General features: G+C 44.4%; 1 protein-coding gene across 2 annotated transcripts in view; it reads left to right on the top strand.

Moving 5' to 3' along the window:
• The first annotated feature begins 3,428 nt into the window (after positions 1 to 3,428).
• CARMIL3 (capping protein regulator and myosin 1 linker 3) overlaps positions 3,429 to 23,438 on the top strand; it is a 156,444-nt gene continuing 136,434 nt past the window's right edge. The window contains exons 1-3 of one of the 2 annotated variants that reach the window (XM_063913575.1): positions 3,429 to 3,950; positions 5,007 to 5,104; positions 22,584 to 22,634. In XM_063913575.1, coding sequence (XP_063769645.1) covers positions 3,911 to 3,950; positions 5,007 to 5,104; positions 22,584 to 22,634 — 189 coding nt within the window. In that variant the 5' untranslated portion in view covers positions 3,429 to 3,910. The remainder of the gene's footprint in view (positions 3,951 to 5,006; positions 5,105 to 22,583; positions 22,635 to 23,438) is intronic. The other variant, XM_063913577.1, reaches the window with a different exon arrangement.

Here is a 23,438-nt window from a genome sequence, read left to right as displayed (position 1 = left end):
TCCTAACTGAGGCTTGGAGGAGGGTCATAGGGGGAGGAGCCAGTACACACCACCTAGTGGTCAAACTTTTAAATTTTGTGCCCTGTCTCCTGCGGAGCCGCTATTCCCCATGGTCCTGACGGAGTCCCAGCATCCACTACGGACTACGAGAAATAGATTTATCGGTAAGTAAAATCTTATTATTATTCTGCTGTGAAAAATATAACCCATCAAAAGAGATATATTTACCTCTCTAGGGAACAACCAGCCATGTTGGTTCTCCTCTGCAATCTGGAACAATTCAGAGTTGCCAAATACCCGGATGTCGTGAGCACGACCCGGCCAGCCAATGAAGACATCTGTGAAACTGAACAGTATACATATTAGCTGTGTTTAACAATACACATCATGGGCCCAGCATATGACTCACATTAAAACACACCATACTACTTACCAATACTTATGGTCCACTGCAGGATGATGGAGTGCCAGACTTTTCGGTTATAGTAATCGGCTGGGTTGTCTCTGGGGGCAATAATGGGTATGTGGGTCCCATCTATGGCTCCCGCACACTGTGGATATTTACGTCGCAGGAAACCTTTTATGGTATCATCCAGCTGGTCACCTTTTGATAAGGAGATGAAGTGGTGGTAAAGGGTTTCCAGCAATGCCTGGGTCACTTCCCTCACTAGCACACACACCGTCAATATGCCAACACCGAACAAGCAGGCAATGGTGCGGTATTCCCCCGGGGTTGCATACCACCACAACACAATCGCCAGTCTCCTGCACAGCTCGATGGTCTTGCGGTAGTTGGTGCTTCCCCAGGTGAGTGCTGGAGTGAAAAGTTCCAGCAGGTAGTAAAACATACCACGCGACATCCGAAAGTGTGCCATCCACTCCTCTGGCTGATAAGCTTCCACGGTCGCCCAGAAAGCTTGTCCATGCCTGCGGTCCCTGGCCCACAACGATCGATTAGTTGAGCTGGTAAATCTCAGTGTAGACATAATGCTGCTCAAAATCAGGGCTCTCCTGCGCAAATACCGGCATCGAGTATTAGCCCTCTCCACCAGAAATTGCTCCCTTCTCCTCTTGGCATAAGACTGTGCCAGGTAGCACAGTCCTAGCAGCTGCATCAGGCTCTCATTTGCCGTGTGAAACAGCAAAAAAACAGCAACAACTCAGGAACTCCGGGCTACTCAGCAGTAACTCGTCGGCCATGGTTAATGCAATGCTGTGAGCAGACACCACCCACTTTTCATGACCTCATCTCTGTGTGCCATAAAAACAGTCCATTTCTTATGACACACAAGTCTATTGCAGGGCTGACACGGGTTCTGTCTGAAAGGGGTCGACCCGGGAATAATCCTGGTTAAATGTGCCGTGTGAAAGGGGGTTAGGAACTGTAGCCCGGGTTTTTCCCGGTTTCACAAAACTGGAAAAACACAGGAATTTGAGATTTCTTTGTCTGAAAGTGGTATTAGACAAAAAATGAAATTACCGGGTGAAGCAGTTCCATCCGGTAATTTCACGAAACACATGGGGTCTTTTTTGTGTGTGAAAGGGTCGACCTGAGTTGAAATTCCCGGGACTTCGACCCTGGAATTTACTGGGGTTGTAGACAAGGGAATTTTGACCCAGGTTGATCCTTTCACACAGACAAAATACCCGTGTTGATCTGCAAATTACCGGGTCAAAATTATCGACCCGGTAATTTGCTTGTCTGTGTGAAAGGGGGTCAGGCAGGTCCCGGCAAAACTACTTGGCATTGAAATGCTGGGTAATTGCCGGGACTTTCAGACTTTTCTGTCTGAAAGTGGTATTAATCTCTCTGGTCAAAAACATGTTAATGCAAAATAAAAAGGCTATGTGAAAGTAATATGTTTTATAAATATATATTTATGTTCATAAATGTTATTTATAATGGAGAAGCCACTACAAATAACTAACAATGATGTTTTAGTATTTAAAGTCAGGTGCCCAGAACTGAATGGCAGGGTCGGACACAGGGGAACAGGGGAAACCTCCAGTGGGCACCATGCCTGTGGGCCCTCCTCCTCCTCTAGGGATCAGGTTCCAGACTCTATCCTAGTGCACTTCAATGATGTATTATACATATGTTACATTATACTTCACAAGAATATGGTTTATTATATATTTACCAAGGGGCACAGAACATGTAATGGTTAGCCAAACATCTGTGGTGGCTGGCCACACCCCCACTGGAGCCTGGCCACACCCTTAGGCATGGGCCCCTACAACAGCATTCCCCCGGTGGGTCCTTCATGCCCCAGTCCGACACTGCTGAATGGTTTAGAATAATATGATGGTGGATAATAATGAATTAGGTTAATGTGTTTGAGAACATACGTCTGGAATAGGAATGTGTATAACAAGTTAGTGGAGTTGTTAGAGCAGCTGTAAGCAGAGGTGAAATCACTAATTAACTAATTGTGTTGTGAATGCATTAGACTGAGTATGTATTACACAGCATTTAACTGGTGGCTTTACATAAATTATATACTTAAGGAGACAAGATTATTTAATATAATGGTGCACCTAGAACAATCAAGCTGTTACCCTTAGCAACCGATCGGAGATTAGTTTGCATTATTCTGATTTCAATAGATCAGTGTTAGGCCACGGGCAGCCTTCCAAACCTTCACCTGTCGCACCAGCTCCTGGCTGCTTTATTGTCAGATTTATTTGTTACAGCCTATCACACTTGTTTAAAACGTCTGCTGATATGTTATTGATGTCTGCTTCTTTTATTTAATGTATTTTTTATCTTGTTACTGAGCTAAGCATAATGTGCAGCCCTTTTGAAGGTTAATGGTCCATGCAGTGTATCAGGTTGCCTACCACTGCACAAGATCAGTAAAATGTGACACATGATTGGTTGCTATGGGTTACAGCACATCAATTCTCGTTGCACCAAACTGAATATTTCTTTTTTGTAATGAGGAGTCACAAATAAATATTACATTTAAATATTATGAGGTTTATTTAATAATGGCCTTGGTTTCTTGTATAAAGAAAAGCTTAATACGGTATGTTTACATAAACCTACTAGTGTTATTTATCATCAGTCAGAATTTATGGCAACATGTAAACCATGCTTTTATAACAAACCTTTAATCACCCCCTAAGTGTGTATAAGTGTAATAATAATAATTTCATTTACTGCTGCGTCCTTTCTTACAGAGCTGAAAACCATGTTAGCCGTTTATAAATGAAGCATAATATAAAATCTAAAAATGCAGCAGTACATGCTACAAATCAGTAATGAGAACATTTTATAGGATTTTATAACGTTATCATTCATTTAAAGATATATTACACAAGACTAGCTTTGCTATAGTCCATTTCCTTTAAAAGGGAGAGAAGCAGTTAAACGGCACGGTGTGCCACCCCCAATCCTGGCTGCTTCCCTTATTCTTTCTGCCGCCCTGTCTTACACACAGCCTTTCTCTTTCCATCTATCTTCCTCTCTCACCAGCACACACATACTCTGTCTCACACACACATACGCAATTCTCCTGTGTCTCTCTGCTGCTGTCCCTGCTCTCTCCTTGTGAAAACATCCAGAGTGACAGACTGAGAGAGACAGGAACGCCAATACAGAAACCAGAAAACCTCCAAATGAAATATACAGGCGAGCAGAAAAGTTAGCACACCCTTTACATATACACAACATACGCTTCATACAGAGGAAAATTTCACAGCGTATATACATGGGGACCTATATGTAATTACTGCAGAAACAGACACATTTTATTTTACACAGACAGGGAGGTAACACACCTATATACAGGAATAGAAAGAATATTGTAATACACACACTATATATACTGCATGTAAACCTGCACAGATTCCGCTCACAGGAGCTGCATGCAGCTGATGTTATGACAGAGCAAGAAATGCAGCAGCCATGAACCAGCTGTGTGCGGAGCCCTGCAGAGCACTGCAAGGTGAGATTCTATCTATATTATATCCGGCTTCCTGACACCCAGCTGTCAGTTCTATCTATCTATCTATCTATCTATCTATCTATCTATCTATCTATCTATCTATCTATCTATCTATCTATCTATCTATCTATCATATATATTATATATATATAAAATATAGCTGTGTATCTCATATGTAGCTGCCATAATACATTGGACTTATTTCTATCTACATCACATCTATATATTTATCATTTGTCTCAAACCTTATCTATCTATCTATCTATCTATCTATCTATCTATCTATCTATCTATCTATCTCCCTAATCTAGAATATAACCTGTGCTCCATGTATATAGATAAACAATGTTTATAGAGGTTATATGGGAGGCAGTCAAGATCCTGCCGGACGGAATCCCAGCGGTCGGAATACCGACACCGGAATCCCGACCGGCACAATCCCGACATATTCTCCCTCTGCGGGTGTCCAAGACACCCATAGAGGGAGAACAAATTAGTGCCCGCAGCGTTGCGCTCGCCCCTGTCGGGATTGTGCTGGTCGGGATTCCGGTGTCGGCATTCCGACCGCCGGCATCCCATCTGGCGAGATTTCGTTGTGATCCCAGTTATATGTGTGGTCACCTTTACATTACCGGTATAGTTTGTGTAGCTGTATTGTATGTATTTGTAAGTTTGGATAATACCTCAAGTTATGCAGTTAACAGGTTACCATGCTGATCCCTTAAACAGGCAATATTTAATTATAAAGATTTTTATGTTAGAAGCGATCAGAAAAGTCCAATTATGATTTCATATATGTGTAAACATTTGAGATGTTTGGTTATGGGTACTTTAGCCGTAACCAACTGTTGTTGGCAATGTCACCATTATCCATTTTCCATGTAACAGAAATGCATGTGTACTATAAGTGTTTCTGACATGGACTAAAATAGCTACAAGCGCATACTGTATAAAACTATGTGAGCATAAAAAACAGATTCAGATTTCCTGTCATATTTTCCTTTTCATATAAAAATATCAATATGCTCACCGCATTGTCTCACATTATCTCCCCAGACAGCATTAGACAGTTGTTGAGCCGGGCTGGAGGAGAGTTTCGTCTCCAGAGAGTGCAACTGGAGAGCAGACCAAGAAAACTGGAAGACAGGATCCTGGTGAGCAGCAAATGTGTATTAATCTCACATTCCCAGCATGAATGTACCTGCCACAGAGAGACATCTTACTATCTACACTAGTACTAGCTTCATAGCCTCTGTCAGACAGCTCCAGGACTTCCCATGTCTATAACGCTGCATTTATTTTTGAGCCTTTCCTGCTTCACTGCTGAAAAATCTCATCAGGCTGTTGGGAGTCTATAGATAAATATGTCTCACACAAGAAACAGACAAGAATAAATCATTACACATACTAGTAAGTGCATGTGCAAACACAAACAGGCCAGCACTATGCACTTACCTTTCATGGACCTATGGAAAATGTAATAATGTCACAATGCAGACAGTACACTAGGGTTGTGGAACTTTAATAACTCCTGAAAGAGTTTGCAATAATCAGGGCTGATGTTGCTTATGAATGTGTGGATCTTTGCCAGTATACAGAATTGCACCCATCTATGCGGCTGCACCACCCCTATTCATGCATTTGTTGAAGTAGTTGTCATCACTATCAGCAAGCTTTTGTATCAGCCCAACTGGTTGAAATGAACCTTCTGAAATCAGATGGATCTTTACATATGCTCAACTCATCATAGCCTACATTTCCACCTACAAACCTACAGAACACTTGGCCTAGGTACCAAAGCCTGGTTGCCATCTTCGGTAACCCCAATCAGCAGCAAGTGGAGTTGATACTGAGTTGTTTACAAGTCGGAATAGCCCGTTACTGATAATAGTTGAGCCCTAATGTGTTTTATTACAGCAGACACAACTTTGTAAAGCTGGGTACACAGTGAGCGATATGTCATCTGATCCTGCGGATCGGACTGCATATCGAATACAACGGCGCATACTGGACAGTGCAGACTGCATATCGCTCACAATGGCACATATTGGGCAGTGTGTATGCCCATTATGCGGGTGCCTGCGGTCGCTAACGACGTTGCCAGGTTTAATGTGCTGCACATCAGACCTGACGATATCATTAGAATCCTGTAGTATGCTAATGAAGGATAGAACATGATCCATCCTTCATTAACATCGCTCAGTGAGTAACCAGGTTCTGATTTCTTGGGCCATAGAGCCCACAGCTAGGAACATATCGCTCGAGTGTGTACCCAGCTTTAAAGAAGAGCTAAGGGATTACCTTGGAATGGAAATCAAGGTACTTGCCTTAGATATGTAAGTGGCCTTCTACAGGTCCAGTTAGGTTGGATGTCTGCATGTACACCAAAAGAATAGGTAGCAAAAACAAATGTGTTTTCTTTCTGCACAATACTACATGTGTATGCCTTATATGACTAAAGAAGAGATAATATTTAGGCTGGATTCATTTTTCCTTTTAAAAAGCACTGCCTAATTTTATATAATGTGATACATGTATTGCAGATTTCACTGTATGGCACTGCATGGTACTTGCTCCAAAAAGATAAGCTTGGTGTCAAGTCAACCTTCTGAGTTGTAAGAACTGATTTTGTATTACCTTCCTTCTCATTCAACAACAGGTTTTTGTTTTTCTATAACTTTCACATCAACCAATTCTTAGACCCAGTCTTGCATTTCTCTACTCCCGGAATGGGCATACTGAAGGCCAAAGAAGGCTTCAGTCACTCACAGTTTTCTGGCCTCCTTTTTTGTAACATAATTCTGTCACATATGCTGAGGGTTGGGTCAGGGGGTCTCAGGTGTAGAATTCCCTGATATAGCACTGAAAGTAAAGATGCGTACACACTAGATGATACTTTAGACAATATCGCTCATTTTCAGTTTTCACTCTTCTGAGCGATATTGTGTAAAATATCGCCCAGTGTGTACGCTACGACCGATGGACGATGCATGCTCGTCCTCCACTGGCGCCTGTGCATGCAGTTCAAGTTGAACATACCGTCCAAAACTGCATGTATGGGCTGGATGCGTCGTGACATCACTGAACGATATCGTTAGCAATATCATGCCGCTTGTACGCACTATGGTGGTCATTCCGAGTTGATCGCTAGCTGTTTTCGGTCGCTGCGCAGCGATCAGGCTAAAAAAATGGCATTTCTGCGCATGCGCGACGTACTTTCACATCGACCGTTGCAGTTTCACATCGACCGTTGCAGTTTCACACAAGGTCTAGCGACGCTTTTCAATCGCACTGCTGGCCGTAGAGTGATTGACAGGAAGTGGGTGTTTCTGGGAGGTAACTGGACGTTTTCGGGTAGTGAGTGAAATAACACAGGCGTGCCAGATAAAAACGCAGGCGTGCCTGGGTAACGCAGGCGTGGCTGGATCAAACGCAGGGCGTGTTCATGACGTCAAAACAGGAACTAAATAGTCTGCAGTGATCGCAAGCTAGGAGTAGGTCTGGAGCTACTCTGAAGCTGCACAAAATTATTTTGTAGCCGCTGTGCGATCCTTTCGGTCGCACTTCTGCTAAGCTAAGATACACTCCCAGAAGGCGGCGGCTTAGCGTTTGTACTGCTGCTAAAAGCAGCTAGCGAGCGAACAACTCGGAATGAGGGCCTATATCGGCTGCCTGGGAGTCAAGGGAAAACACTAGACAATATCGCTCACTGAGTATATCATCAAGTGTGTAGCCACCTTAAGAAAGTGTTAATTAAAGCACACAAAACAATCTTATTTTTTATTAATATAACTGTTGTCAGACAACAGCTGCATATGTGTTTATGAATGTAGACAAAGTCAGTAGGTTATATGGGGGTCATTACGAGTTGATCGCTCGCTAGCTACTTTTTGCAGCGCTACGATCAGATAGTCGCCGCCTAGAGGGGAGTGTATTTTCGCTTTGCAAGTGTGCGAACGCCTGTGCAGCCGAGCTCTGCAAAAACATTTTGTGCAGTTTTTGAGTAGGTCTGAACTTTTCAGCCCTTGCGATCACTTCAGCCTGTCTGGTCCTGGAATTGACGTCAGACACCCGCCCTGCAAATGCTTGGACATGCCTGCGTTTTCCCAAACACTCAGTTGACACCCATAAACGCCTTCTTCCTGTCAATCTCCTTGTGATCGGCTGTGCGAATGGATTATTCATTAAAGCCATCGCTCGGCGACGATCCGCTTTGTACTTGTATGACGCGCCCTGCGCAATGCGGTGCATATGCATGCGCAGTAGTGACCTGATCGCTGTGCTACGAAAAATGGCAGCGTGCGAACAGGTCGGAATGACCCCCTATACTGGATCTGTGTGAGGCTGTCCACTTGCATATTGCATACAGCAATCATCAGCAGGGTGTCTCTGTGAGACGCAATCACAGACACTTCAAATGTGGTAATCAGCATATACTGTAAGACTTGGTCTAGCAAGTGTCATCCAAATGAGCATGCAAAGTATGACTGCAATAATATCTCCATCTCAATGATTTTAGAGGCATAGCTTTCAGCTTTTGCTAGATGAGAAAAATGGCTGGAAGATCAATGTGCTGAAGTCCAGATACCATTTTTGTACAGCAACACAAACTTATATGGCTCTAAGCCACATGGAGGTCACAAGTAAGGCCAGGCTGAAGGCAGAGTTAGTTCCTCAAAGTGGACTTACTGTACTTCCCATCCCAGCATGCAGTGTTTCTTTTGGTAGCACACACGGGTGATAGTGGTTTGAACTCAGCTGTAAGCTTACATTCAAATTGGTAAAAAGTGGCTTCTGCCTCATAGGGATACTCCAGAACAGATGTTCTAGTTAGGGACCTGGTGACATGTAATCACTCAACAGACCACGTCTGCGGCAGACCGGACAAAGGGACCCATTTATCAAACAATATTTATTTAGCCGCAAATATTAAGTATACCCCAAATGTATATAGGAGATGCCTGCTGCGATCCCTCCATTCCCACCGGCAGTATCATTCCCCCATAGGCTTCTATGGGGTATGCGATGCTGACAGATTTATCAATTTCTGTAATGTGAAGCATTGCGAAGATTGACCCCCACAGCTATCAGATAGCCCATTGTTGCATATGGGCTATTCACCACATTCCTAGCCGGCAGTGGCTGCACCCGAAACCCTGTTTTGGACACTATGTATGTGTAGTCAGCGGGACAGCGCATGCGCAGTATCCCCAGCAGATCCCCAGCAGATCACATTGCAAGGATGGCTCCGTGTCCTTGCAAAGTGATCGCATAATGCAATGTGACCCAGATCACATTGGATATGAGATGAATGATAAAAGCGCCTCAAGTTTATGACAGGTTGACAGCAGCAGTCAAGGGGTTTAGTGCATAGCAGAGCATGTTGGATCCTATAACTCCATTGGCTAAATCCAATTCCTGTCCACAAGGAAACGTGATAACCAGGTACTGTATTGTGCCAAAGGCTGCTCGGATGGATCATGGTATGACATGTGAAAACATGGCAAAAGGAAAGAAAGAAATAAGCACCAGTTTGCTTTGAATGTGGGGTCTTAGTTACACTGTAACACAATGTCTAGCACTTCAAGACACAACTAGGGGAATTCAACTGACATCACATTTATTTGAATTCCCTCAATGATTTACAAGTTGGTCCAGCTAAGCCAGTCATGTCCCATTTATTGCAGGTGTTATACTTACATTGGTGGGAGAGATTGTAATACCTGTCTGGTGGATTCTGTCCCTCATATCAACAACACTTGTGTCACATCAGGATCAATTATGGATGCCTTAGACTTTACAGTAATGTATGATTGTACGGTTCTGCCTGTTACACTAAATGAGAAATGGGTCAACAGAAGTCCAAAGTTGCTGCTTGATTCTAGGTCAGAGGTAGTCAGAGGTCTTCTTTTTGGATGCCATACATTCAACATTACAAGCCAAAACTGTTTCTGGAGTTTCACCACCATTACAACATATACAAATATTTACAAAGGTAATAGATGAGTGCTAAAATTGATATGTTCTTCCTCTTTTGATGCTAGTTTGCTCATGTTGATAATTTGAAGTCTGGGGACGAAGACATGCTTCAGAATTTTGTACAGTTATTTGACTGTAAGTAGAAATAATGTCGGGGTGCGCCCAGCAAGGGACCAGGCATCACTGCGTATGCAGGCCATGTTTGTGGTGTTCAGTTTGGAGAGGGTCTGGTGTACCAAAAAAGGTCTGCTCTGTGAGGGACTGACTCCATTCTCAAGTAACACCTTGTGGCACTAGTGCTAAGAGTTACCTATCCCTGTTCTAAGTAGTGATGAGCGGGTTCGGATCCTCGGAATCCGACCCGCCCGAACTTCACCTTTTTTTTACACTGGTCCGAGCGACTCGGATCCTCCCGCCTTGCTCGGTTAACCCGAGCGCGCCTGAACGTCATCAACCCGCTGTCGGATTCTCGCGAGACTCGGATTCTATATAAGGAGCCGCGCGTCGCCGCCATTTTCACACGTGCATTGAGATTGATAGGGAGAGGACGTGGCTGGCGTCCTCTCCGTTATAGTAGAACACAGAGTGACTTAGTTAGTTATAATTGTGGGGAGGATTGGGGACGGGGAGCAGCTGTTAGGGAGTACAGTGCAGGGTTTTGATTATACCACCAGTGAGTTTAATCCTTTGTTTCTCTGCCTGAAAAAAACGCTCCGACCACCATATCTGTGCTCACTCAGTGTTCTGCACTGCTGCATGATATATCTGTGCTGAGTGCACTGCTCTGCTCACACTGCCTAATTGTGGGGACTGGGGAGCAGTTATAGCAGGAGTACAGTGCACAGTTTTGCTGACAGTGACCACCAGTCCAGTATACGTTTGTCTGCCTGAAAAACACTCCTGTGTTTTTTTTTTCCTTCATACTAGTTTAGCAGTCTGCTGACAGTGTCCACCAGGTCCGTTATACAGTATATTATATATATAAGCAGCAGTACGGTAGGCCACGGCTGTACCTACCTCTGTGTCGTCACTCGTCGTCCATAAGTAATATAATACTATACTATCCATCCATCTACATTGTATACCTGTGGTGTTTTTTTTTTCTTCATACTAGTTTAGCAGTCTGCTGACAGTGTCCACCAGGTCCGTTATACAGTATATTATATATATAAGCAGCAGTACGGTAGGCCACGGCTGTACCTACCTCTGTGTCGTCAGTGCACTCGTCGTCCATAAGTAATATAATACTATACTATCCATCCATCTACATTGTATACCTGTGTTGTTGTTTTTTTCTTCATACTAGTTTAGCAGTCTGCTGACAGTGTCCACCAGGTCCGTTATACAGTATATTATATATATAAGCAGCAGTACGGTAGGCCACGGCTGTACCTACCTCTGTGTCGTCACTCGTCGTCCATAAGTAATATAATACTATACTATCCATCCATCTACATTGTATACCTGTGTTGTTGTTTTTTTCTTCATACTAGTTTAGCAGTCTGCTGACAGTGTCCACCAGGTCCGTTATACAGTATATTATATATATAAGCAGCAGTACGGTAGGCCACGGCTGTACCTACCTCTGTGTCGTCACTCGTCGTCCATAAGTAATATAATACTATACTATCCACCCATCTACATTGTATCAGTCCTTTGTAATGCCAGATCTATAAGAAACAAGACTGCAACAATTGCTGACCTTATTGAATCTGCAGATCTAGCCTGTATTACAGAGACCTGGCTAGATGAAAATGCAGCACCTATATTGGAGGCTGCAGTACCAACAAACTACTCTGTCATCCACAACCCAAGACTGGACCGCAGGGGTGGCGGGGTGGCTATCTGCTTCAAAAAAGAACTTAAACTTAGGGTCCACCCTATTGAAACTACTCGCTCATTCGAGTGCATTGCTGCCCGGAGTTCGACAGGATTAGGTTTCAGAGTACTTCTCATTTACCGGCCACCTGGAGATGGAAAGATATTTCTACAAGAAATTGCAGACACTGTTGCTGGCCTGGTTCTGGAACATCAAAGATGGCTCATCCTCGGGGATTTCAATGCATGGGTGGATGATGAGCTCTCACGCCTTGGCCAAGACCTCCTGTGCACAATGAATGGTCTGGGCTTCACACAGGTCGTTCCCTCTGCCACACATAAAAGTGGTCACACTCTCGACCTTGTCTTTCAGATTGGATTAGAAGTCACTGACCTAAAAATAAACCCAGTCATCTGGTCAGACCACTACTCCCTCTGGTTCTCAGTTGCAACCCCTCAAATAAGATCTCTGCCCGTGGAGTTGACCAGGTATCGTCCAAGGAGGGGTATGACTCCCCAGGCTCTTGCAGCAAATATGGATCTCACTGCTATACTGGGTGCCTGTGAAGATCCCTGTTCCCTAGTCCGTTATTATAATAGGGATGTTATGGCTGCAATTGATGTTATCGCCCCTGTGCGTTTAAGACCTCGTAAACCACAACGTCAAGCTCCATGGTTCGACAACAGTGTTAGTGAGCTCAAGAAAAGGGGGCGTAGACTGGAAAGACGATGGAGGAAGACTAACCTAGTGGATGACAAAATAAAACTAATAAAGCATAACGAAGAATATCAATCGACAATCACTCGTAAGAAGGCACAGTTCCTGTCAAATGAGATCACAGCAGCAAACAATAGGCCAGCTCAGCTTTTCCGCACAGTGGAGATGCTTTGCAAGCCAGCATGCCTGCAGACTGATGAGACCCTCTCCCAGGCAAGATGCAACGAGTTTGCAAACTTCTTTGCAGATAAAATATCCACCATCCGGGCTGGAATCTCCACAGTGCCATCAAAGGAGTGCCAAACTACAAAGCCTGCCAATATAAGCTACCTGCCTTCATGGACCAGCTTTGACCCAGTGGATGTAAAGGACACTGCTGAAATTGCTCGAATTTTGCGTCCCACCACCTGTGATCTGGACCCAGCCTCAACCAAGCTTCTAATAGGTTGTATGGATATAATTGGTCCTGTCTTTACAAAAATTGTTCAATGTTCTTTGCAGACAGGCATTTTTCCTGGACCCCTAAAGGAAGCAATTGTTAGACCGCTTCTTAAAAAACCTAATTTAGATCCCGACTGCATGACCAACTACAGACCGGTATCGAACCTTCCTTTCCTAGGAAAGGTTATTGAGAAAGTCGTTGCAAATCAACTGGAAACCCGCCTGACAACCCATGATATTTATGATCCATTTCAATCAGGATTCAGGAGAAGACATAGCACTGAAACAGCCCTGGTGTGTGTGTTAAATGATCTTCTGATGGCAAAAGACAGAGGTGACTGTTCAATATTAATCTTTCTGGATCTCTCGGCAGCATTTGATACCGTGGACCATGGGCTTCTGATTGAGCGACTGATACATTTCTGTGGTCTGGATGGCACAGTCCTAAGCTGGTTCAAATCATTTCTCACAGGCAGGTCACAGAGAGTATCATCTGGATTATACTCATCACCACCAGTGCCATTGCCATGTGGTGTCCCACAAGGTTCTATACTATCCCCCATGCTTTTTGCAGTATACATGCTCCCATTGGGCGAAATAATCAGGCGCCATGGCCTGGTCTACCACTGCTATGCAGATGATACACAACTGTACTTGTCCTTTGCTCCGGGCACTGATAACCCAATAGCAACCCTAAATGGCTGTCTAGCTGAACTACAGGAGTGGATGAGCGCCAGTTGGCTGCGACTGAACCCGGATAAAACAGAGGTCCTTTTGATACGACCGCAACATCAAAGGACAAGACTGCAGCATAGCCAACCAACTGGACTTACACTGGGGGATTCAGAATTACAGACCAGTGATCGTGTGCGGAATCTTGGCGTTGTCCTGGATGGTGGCTTGACACTTAAACATCAGATATCAGCCACAATCAAATCCTCATTCTTTCACCTGAGGAACATAGCCAGAATCAAGCACTTAATTCCCTCAGATGACATGCCAAAAGTCATACATGCATTTGTATCATCTCGTTTAGACTACTGTAATGCCCTCTGCCTTGGTCTCCCAGCAAAAGAATTGCAACGCTTACAGCTGGTGCAAAACACAGCTGCCAGGCTATTAACCAACCAGCCCCGTTCTAGCCACATAACACCCATCCTCTACTCCCTTCACTGGCTGCCTGTAAGATGGCGAATCATCTTCAAGATTGGCTTACTGAGTTTCAAAGCATTACATGACCAAGGCCCAAGGTACCTGAAACAGCTTCTGACCCCATACTGCCCCACTCGATTACTGCGATCTGTAGATGAAGGACTTTTAGCAGTACCTAGAATCTACCGTAATTCATCTGGGGGTCGAGCTTTTAGTCATGCGGCTCCGACTCTATGGAACTCACTTCCCCGCACAGTGCGAGAGGCCCCAACTATAGAATCCTTCAAAAGTAGACTCAAGACTTTTCTGTTTACTAAAGCATTTCCATAGTGTCCCTTTTAGTATCTTCATGCTTCTGTATTTTATGAAAATGTACTTCATTATTTTCTGTACTATATTATGCAATGTATCTGTTAAGCGCCTTGAGTCCTATTGGAGAAAGAGCGCTATATAAATAAAATTATTATTATTATTATTATTATACCTGTGGTGGCTTTTAGTTGTGCGCAAAATATGGAGAACAAAAATGTGGAGGTTAAAAAAATAGGGAAAGATCAAGATCCACTTCCACCTCGTGCTGAAGCTGCTGCCACTAGTCATGGGCGAGACGATGAAATGCCATCAACGTCGTCTGCCAAGGCCGATGCCCAATGTCATAGTACAGAGCATGTAAAATCCAAAACACAAAAGATCAGTAAAAAAATGACCCAAAAATCAAAATTAAAAGCGTCTGAGGAGAAGCGTAAACTTGCCAATATGCCATTTACGACACGGAGTGGCAAGGAACGGCTGAGGCCCTGGCCTATGTTCATGGCTAGTGGTTCAGCTTCACATGAGGATGGAAGCAATCATCCTCTCGCTAGAAAAAAAGACTTGCGGCAAAAGCACAGCAAAGAACTGTGCGTTCTTCGAAATCCCAAATCCCAAAGGAGAGTCCAATTGTGTCGGTTGCGATGCCTGACCTTCCCAACACTGGACGGGAAGAGCTTGCGCCTTCCACCATTTGCACGCCCCCTGCAAGTGTTGAAAGGAGCACCCGCAGTCCAGTTCCTGATAGTGAAATTGAAGACGTCAGTGTTGAAGTACACCAGGATGAGGATATGGGTGTTGCTGGCGCTGGGGAGGAAATTGACAAGGAGGATTCTGATGGTGAGGTGGTTTGTTTAAGTCAGGCACCCGGGGAGACACCTGTTGTCCGTGGGAGGAATATGGCCATTGACATGCCTGGTGAAAATACCAAAAAAATCAGCTCTTCAGTGTGGAAGTATTTCAACAGAAATGCGGACAACAGGTGTCAAGCCGTGTGTTGCCTTTGTCAAGCTGTAATAAGTAGGGGTAAGGACGTTAACCACCTCGGAACATCCTCCCTTATACGTCACCTGCAGCGCATTCATAATAAGTCAGTGACAAGTTCAAAAACTTTGGGCGACAGCGGAAGCAGTCCACTGACCAGTAAATCCCTTCCTCTTGTAACCAAGCTCGCGCAAACCACACCACCAACTCCCTCAGTGTCAATTTCCTCCTTACCCAGGAAAGCCAATTGTCCTGCAGGCCATGTCACTGGCAAGTCTGACGAGTCCTCTCCTGCCTGGGATTCCTCCGATGCATCCTTGAGTGTAATGCCTACTGCTGCTGGCACTGCTGTTGTTGCTGCTGGGAGTCGATCGACATCCCAGAGGGGAAGTCGGAAGACCACTTGTACTACTTCCAGTAAGCAATTGACTGTCCAACAGTCCTTTGCGAGGAAGATTAAATATCACAGCAGTCATCCTGTTGCAAAGCGGATAACTGAGGCCTTGACTATGTTGGTGTTAGACGTGCATCCGGTATCCGCCGTTAGTTCACAGGGAACTAGACAATTTCTTGAGGTAGTGTGCCCCCGTTACCAAATACCATCTAGGTTCCACTTCTCTAGGCAGGCGATACCGAGAATGTACACGGACGTCAGAAAAAGACTCACCAGTGTCCTAAAAAATGCAGTTGTACCCAATGTCCACTTAACCACGGACATGTGGACAAGTGGAGCAGGGCAGACTCAGGACTACATTACTGTGACAGCCCACTGGGTAGATGTATTGCCTCCCGCTGCAAGAACAGCAGCGGCGGCACCAGTAGCAGCATCTCGCAAACGCCAACTCGTTCCTAGGCAGGCTACGCTTTGTATCACCGCTTTCCAGAATACGCACACAGCTGAAAACCTCTTACGGCAACTGAGGAAGATCATCGCAGAATGGCTTACCCCAATTGGACTCTCCTGGGGATTTGTGACTTCGGACAACGCCAGCAATATTGTGCGTGCATTACATCTGGGCAAATTCCAGCACGTCCCATGTTTTGCACATACCTTGAATTTGGTGGTGCAGAATTATTTAAAAAACGACAGGGGCGTGCAAGAGATGCTGTCGGTGGCCAGAAGAATTGCGGGCCACTTTCGGCGTACAGGCACTGCGTATAGAAGACTGGAGCACCACCAAAAACACCTGAACCTGCCCTGCCATCATCTGAAGCAAGAGGTGGTAACGAGGTGGAATTCAACCCTCTATATGCTTCAGAGGATGGAGGAGCAGCAAAAGGCCATTCAAGCCTATACATCTGGCCACGATATAGGCAAAGGAGGTGGAATGCACCTGTCTCAAGCGCAGTGGAGAATGATTTCAACGTTGTGCAAGGTTCTGCAACCCTTTGAACTTGCCACACGTGAAGTCAGTTCAGACACTGCCAGCCTGAGTCAGGTCATTCCCCTCATCAGGCTTTTGCAGAATAAGCTGGAGGCATTAAAGGAGGAGCTAAAAAAGAGCGATTCCGCTAGGCATGTGGGACTTGTGGATGGAGCCCTTCATTCGCTTAACCAGGATTCACGTGTGGTCAATATGTTGAAATCAGAGCACTACATTTTGGCCACCGTGCTTGATCCTAGATTTAAAACCTACGTTGGATCTCTCTTTCCGGCAGACACAAGTCTGCAGAGGTTCAAAGAACTGCTGGTGAGAAAATTGTCAAGTCAAGCGGAACGCGACCCGTCAACATCTCCTCCTTCACATTCTCCCGCAACTGGGGGTGCGAGGAAAAGGCTACGAATTCCGAGCCCACCCGCTTGCGGTGATGCAGGGCAGTCTGGAGCGACTGCTGATGCTGACATCTGGTCCGGACTGAAGGACCTGCCAACGATTACTGACATGTCGTCTACTGTCACTGCATATGATTCTCTCACCATTGAAAGAATGGTGGAGGATTATATGAGTGACCGCATCCAAGTAGGCACGTCAGACAGTCCGTACGTATACTGGCAGGAAAAAGAGGCAATTTGGAGGCCCTTGCAGAAACTGGCTTTATTCTACCTAAGTTGCCCTCCCTCCAGTGTGTACTCCGAAAGAGTGTTTAGTGCCGCCGCTCACCTTGTCAGCAATCGGCGTACGAGGTTACTTCCAGAAAATGTGGAGAAGATGATGTTCATTAAAATGAATTATAATCAATTCCTCCATGGAGACATTCACCAGCAGCAATTGCCTCCAGAAAGTACACGGGGATCTGAGATGGTGGATTCCAGTGGGGACGAATTAATAATCTGTGAGGAGGGGGATGTACACAGTGAAAGGGGTGATGAATCGGACGATGATGATAAGGTGGACATCTTGCCTCTGTAGAGCCAGTTTGTGCAAGGAGAGATTGCTTCTTTTTTGGTGGGGGCCCAAACCAACCAGTCATTTCAGTCACAGTCGTGTGGCAGACCCTGTCGCTGAAATGATGGGTTGGTTAAAGTGTTCATGTCCTGTTTATACAACATAAGGGTGGGTGGGAGGGCCCAAGGACAATTCCATCTTGCACCTCTTTTTTTCTTTCATTTTTCTTTGCGTCATGTGCTGTTTTTGGAGTATTTTTTGGAAGGGCCATCCTGCGTGACACTGCAGTTCCACTCCTAGATGGGCCAGGTGTTTGTGTCGGCGACTAGGGTCGCTTAGCTTACTCACACAGCTACCTCATTGCGCCTCTTTTTTTCTTTGCGTCATGTGCTGTTTGGGGAGTATTTTTTGGAAGGGCCATCCTGCCTGACACTGCAGTGCCACTCCTAGATGGGCCAGGTGTTTGTGTTGGCCACTAGGGTCGCTTAGCTTACTCACACAGCTACCTCATTGCGCCTCTTTTTTTCTTTGCGTCATGTGCTGTTTGGGGAGTATTTTTTGGAAGGGCCATCCTGCCTGACACTGCAGTGCCACTCCTAGATGGGCCAGGTGTTTGTGTCGGCCACTAGGGTCGCTTAGCTTACTCACACAGCTACCTCATTGCGCCTCTTTTTTTCTTTGCGTCATGTGCTGTTTGGGGAGTATTTTTTGGAAGGGCCATCCTGCCTGACACTGCAGTGCCACTCCTAGATGGGCCAGGTGTTTGTGTCGGCCACTTGTGTCGCTTAGCTTAGCCATCCAGCGACCTCGGTACAAATTTTAGGACTAAAAATAATATTGTCAGGTGTGAGGTGTTCAGAATAGACTGGAAATGAGTGTAAATTATGGTTATTGAGGTTAATAATACTATGGGATCAAAATGACCCCCAAATTCAATGATTTAAGCTGTTTTTTAGGGTTTTTTGAAAAAAACACCCGAATCCAAAACACACCCGAATCCGACAAAAAAAATTTGGTGAGGTTTTGCCAAAACGCGTTCGAACCCAAAACACGGCCGCGGAACCGAACCCAAAACCAAAACACAAAACCCGAAAAATTTCCGGTGCACATCACTAGTTCTAAGGCATTATCTCTCACTGTGGGATGAAATTCTGCTGCAGAAATAATGTCCCTCTGGCATGGGATGGACTGCTGTAACGAAACCCAGGAAAACTCCCCGTGAGAGGGAACAGATTGTGGTGTTGGCAAGCAGACCAAATGGCATATTCCATTCTGACCACAAAAGGAATTCTTCTAATCTACACACTGGGCCCAGTGCCAGTTACAGTATGTCTGGCGATTGATAAGCAAAACAGACCGAAAACTGTACCGGATACTGAAGGCAAGGTGATTTGGATACATTTTGATGGACCTGAGTCCACATGAATAATGGAAATATCTCTGTTTCTCAGCCTGCAGAGATTAAGAACAAGAAAATGTTCTAACTCTTTAGGAAAAAGATAGTGGTTAAGCTGAAACATCTTCAATAGGAGATGGAACGGAACTCAGAGCCAATAAGCTTCTCTCCATCAGGTTAAGTCTCAAAGCGCATACATGCCTGCTAGTTGCTATAACGCATATTGCTGAAACCCTTCTCCAGCAGCGGTGAGAGGGAAAGGTGGGGTCTCCACTTAGGAGCAGGGTTTTTTTTGCCAGGACTCCTCTTGGATTGATAAATAGGGGACAAACTGTTTTGTGTGTCAGCAACACAGAACTCACCCAATGATCCAACAATGATGGATGTCTATGTAAGGATGGGTTGGACCTTTAGGTAGGGTGATCGATGTTGGACTAGCTGGCCAGCATTTACACAGTATATGTATCTCTAATTTGGAGTAGAGAATACCTGCCCACTTCTTGACTTTTGGAATTGGTACAGCATGCACATTAGCAATAGCAAGCACTGGCGTATTTATAATGGGTGCAATGTGTGCTGTGCATATGGGCCCCTGTTCAGCGCTGCCAGCTAGAGAGGAGAGGGCCCAGACGGATCCTGCACACGGGCCTCCTCCTCTCTAGAAACGCCCCTGCTCTGAGGGGCATGTCCATCTGTTCTGAAGCACTGCACCCTGCCCCCAACTCCTCCACTTAAAGAAAACCTTCAGTGCCTTTTGCACGATTAGCAGAGCTCACCTCCCAACTAGTGGTGATGTGCGGTGGGGTGAGGCAGAGCCTTTCCTGTCATACTAATATATACACCAAAGTTTTAAAAATAGAAAGTATATGAAAAATACAAATAATATATTTGAAAATATTTATTTTTATTATTCTAATCATTTTTATAGTCAAAACTCTGGAGTAAAAATCTATGGCAGGTGCGGCAGAGCCACCCCTGCCTATCTTTTCCACACATCTCTGATCAAAACTCACCAAATTTCCATCAGTATATACTGCTGAATCTTTGTATAATGCCCACATGAACCCTTCTGCAGTGACTCCTGAGCCATTTACTTCACCGCACGTACCTGCCAAATGGTCTTGATTAGGAAGGTGATAGAACAGTTGTGAGGTGTGGTAAGGGTATGGTTTGCCTTCTACAGGTCTGCTGAAACTGGTTTCTGTAAAATAAAATAAAGAATAAGACATGGGGGGTAATTCTGAGTTGATCGCAGCAGGATTTTTGTTAGCAGTTGGGTAAAACCATGTGCACTGCAGGGGAGGCAGATATAACATGTGCAGAGAGAGACAGATTTAGGTGTGGTGAGTTCAATCTGCAATCTAAATTGCAGTGTAAAAATAAAGCAGCCAGTATTTACTCTGAACAGAAACAAAATAACCCACCCAAATCTAACTCTCTCTGCAAATGTTATATCTGCCCCCCCCCCCCCCCCTGCAGTGCACATGGATATGCCCAACTGCTAACAAATTTCCTGCTGCGATCAACTTGGAATTACCCCCATTGTCTGATCCATTATTAGAACACTTTCTACTGTACATTAAATATCCCATGAAAATTCTAAAACTGCTGTTTGTTTGTTTGTTTTTGAAAAATATTTTTTTATTGAAGCATTATACATTAATAACATATAATACTAAAATGAGAAAATAACATTAAGGAAAACAAAAATAATCTCTCCCAGAGGCCCCACCACCCCGTGCCCCACTGTTCTTGTCAATATAGACAGACCTAGACATTAGTAATGCCTACCTCTCTCTAGGTGGGTCATTGTCTATCAAGCATTGTAAATATCAAGATGTATCTTGGTATTGGAGTAGTGGATCTGATGTCTCATTAGTGGATCTGATGTCTCATTTCTAATGCTAACATTTTTTCCACTTTGAATTCCCTGTCTAAAATTATTTCAATCCAGTCCATACGGAACAGATGAACAGTTTAGAATATGTAAATAGCGACAATGACGGAGATGATGAGGACATCTAATCATGTAGAATTGTTTATCAGGCTGCAGCACTAATCGCCAGTAACAGATGCCCTCTTTACTTTTCTTAATTCTGTCGGAGTTATACTGAATATAGCCCTCTCTGACTTTAAGGGTATATAATTAAGTATATACAGTAAGTCGCTGCGTATTTTTGGACTTGAAGCCAAAAGCTCTTAGTTAGTGGACAGGCCCAATAGCAGTGATATCGATCAGCAAAATCCTCTCCGCACCTGTAACACTAGTGCAAAGATAACTGTCCCATCGAAAGCTTCTATGTGGGGATAAATACGTTCTATGGAAACATTCCTTATACATAGATTGTGCAAAAGTTTTGCAGGAGACAGTGGGGGCTTAAAGGAGGTCCTCCACCGTATACACAGGGAATGTCAGTAGCCATTGTGCTAAACCACTAGCGGAAGATGTATAATCCATATCTTACCTAAAACACTGATAGTAATATGAGATGGCCTTTTTGAGAACTAAGAGGCCAGTCAATAGAGCGTCAATTTGATTTTGGCAGTCTTTTTCTGAATATATACGAGCTGCTGAGTTTATTTAGTATTTTGCTTGCAGAAAGGCCAGGGGGTAACCAAACAAAGAGCTGTGTTTTTCAACTGCTTCAGAAAATGTCAGAATCCATTGTGTTGTTCTATTCACCAAGATTTCCAGGTTGGTAACACCTCCCACTTACCGTATAATGAATGGATATGATGCTAGCCCATTTTGAAAGTCTGGTCTACCTATAAACTGCAAAAACAGGGATTTGCGTGAATTCACTCCCGCTTTATGTCTATGTGACATATCTTTCTTCTTGTCCCTTATATGTGCTCAAATTTTCTGCTCATGAAGATGCAGGAAGGAAATTAAATTACCTCCCTCAGGAATCCTCTTTTCAGAGAAGTATTGGCATGAATGTCGCTATCATCGATTCAGTCGGACAAGTATCAAAATATTGCCGCTCTATTATACAATTGTATATCAGGGAAGCCTACTCCGCTGTTTGGTATGTGCTGTTGTAATTTCAAAAGACTTATTCTATGTTTTTCCCCACGCCAAATAACATTTACAAATAACAGTTTATATAGATGTTGTAAATCTTTTAACGTTATGGGAAGGGCTTGAATAAGATATACAAGTCTAGGGAAAGAAATAATTTTGATCATGGACAAACTCCCCAAAAAGGATAGGGGTAAGTCTTTCCAACCATCCAAAAATGTGCTATAGTTTTACTAAGCCAAACAGTAATATTTCTGTTTACTGTGATGAACGCTTTCTACATTTCTTGCCTGTGCTCTGAAATGGTGAGAAATCTGATAGGTAAGCAAAACAAAGCATGAACGTTGCCATAGGAACAAATTCATTTAACTACTTCCTGTTGTTCACTAGGATTTTATACCCTGCAAATCACATTTTGTAATAAAAAATAAAGTAAAAATGTGCCAATGCATTATACCTATAAGCACATGCCTGTGTTCCTCTACAGGTCACAACATGCTGGAGATTCTACATATTCTACATAAAATTACCAGCAAAGGTAAGTAGGTACCTATTTATTCCATAAATGTAAATGGTTTGAATGCATAATCACAGATGTCGGGCTATCTGCAGTCCTCCATATTATAAGACTTATGCTAGTAAAGCAGGGACATGGGAAGTGTCAGAATGTATTAATGTCCAAGTTGCTGTATTGGTACGAAAAATCTCCCCTCCAGCTTTCTCCTCACTTCTTGTACTGCATTAGGAATACACTGATATAGTATGCCTTTACCAGGTCACAGCTCCAATGCATATTCACAACAACAGTACCCTGAACATGCACAGTAAACAGGAAGCTCTTCCCTTTGTCTGCCTGCCCCTCCCCTGTAGAATGTAAGCTCTCACGAGCAGGACCCACTTCCTTCATGTGCCTTTTCTTCTCTTACTTAAACCATCTTCTATTCCATACTCCCTTTGAAGGCACCAAATCCCTTGCAGGGGTGGTATTCATGTGACCGGCGGTCGGGAGACCGACAGTCACATGACCTCCTCCACCATCCCAACGGCTCACTATCCCGATGGTCGGCATGCCGACCAACAGGGACTATTCCCACTCGTGGGTGTCCACAACACCCATAGAGTGGGAATAGAACCCGTGGCGACCGCAGGTCGCCTCCGAGCCCACAAGGGGCTTGCTGCACTCGCCCCTCCCCGCCGGGATCCCAGCGTCGGTATGCTGCCGGGATCCCGGTGTCGATAAGCTGACCGCCGGTCTCCTGACCGCCGGTCAGCCGTACTACACCCCCCTTGCAGCCACCCTAATATTTATTTCAGTTGGATCTGCTGACGCAGCCATGTTTAT

This window comes from Pseudophryne corroboree, chromosome 1, assembly GCF_028390025.1.
Source record: "Pseudophryne corroboree isolate aPseCor3 chromosome 1, aPseCor3.hap2, whole genome shotgun sequence".
Lineage (NCBI taxonomy): Eukaryota > Metazoa > Chordata > Amphibia > Anura > Myobatrachidae > Pseudophryne > Pseudophryne corroboree.
Note: the sequence above shows the minus strand (reverse complement) of the source record. Positions and strands in the feature narration are given on the sequence as shown.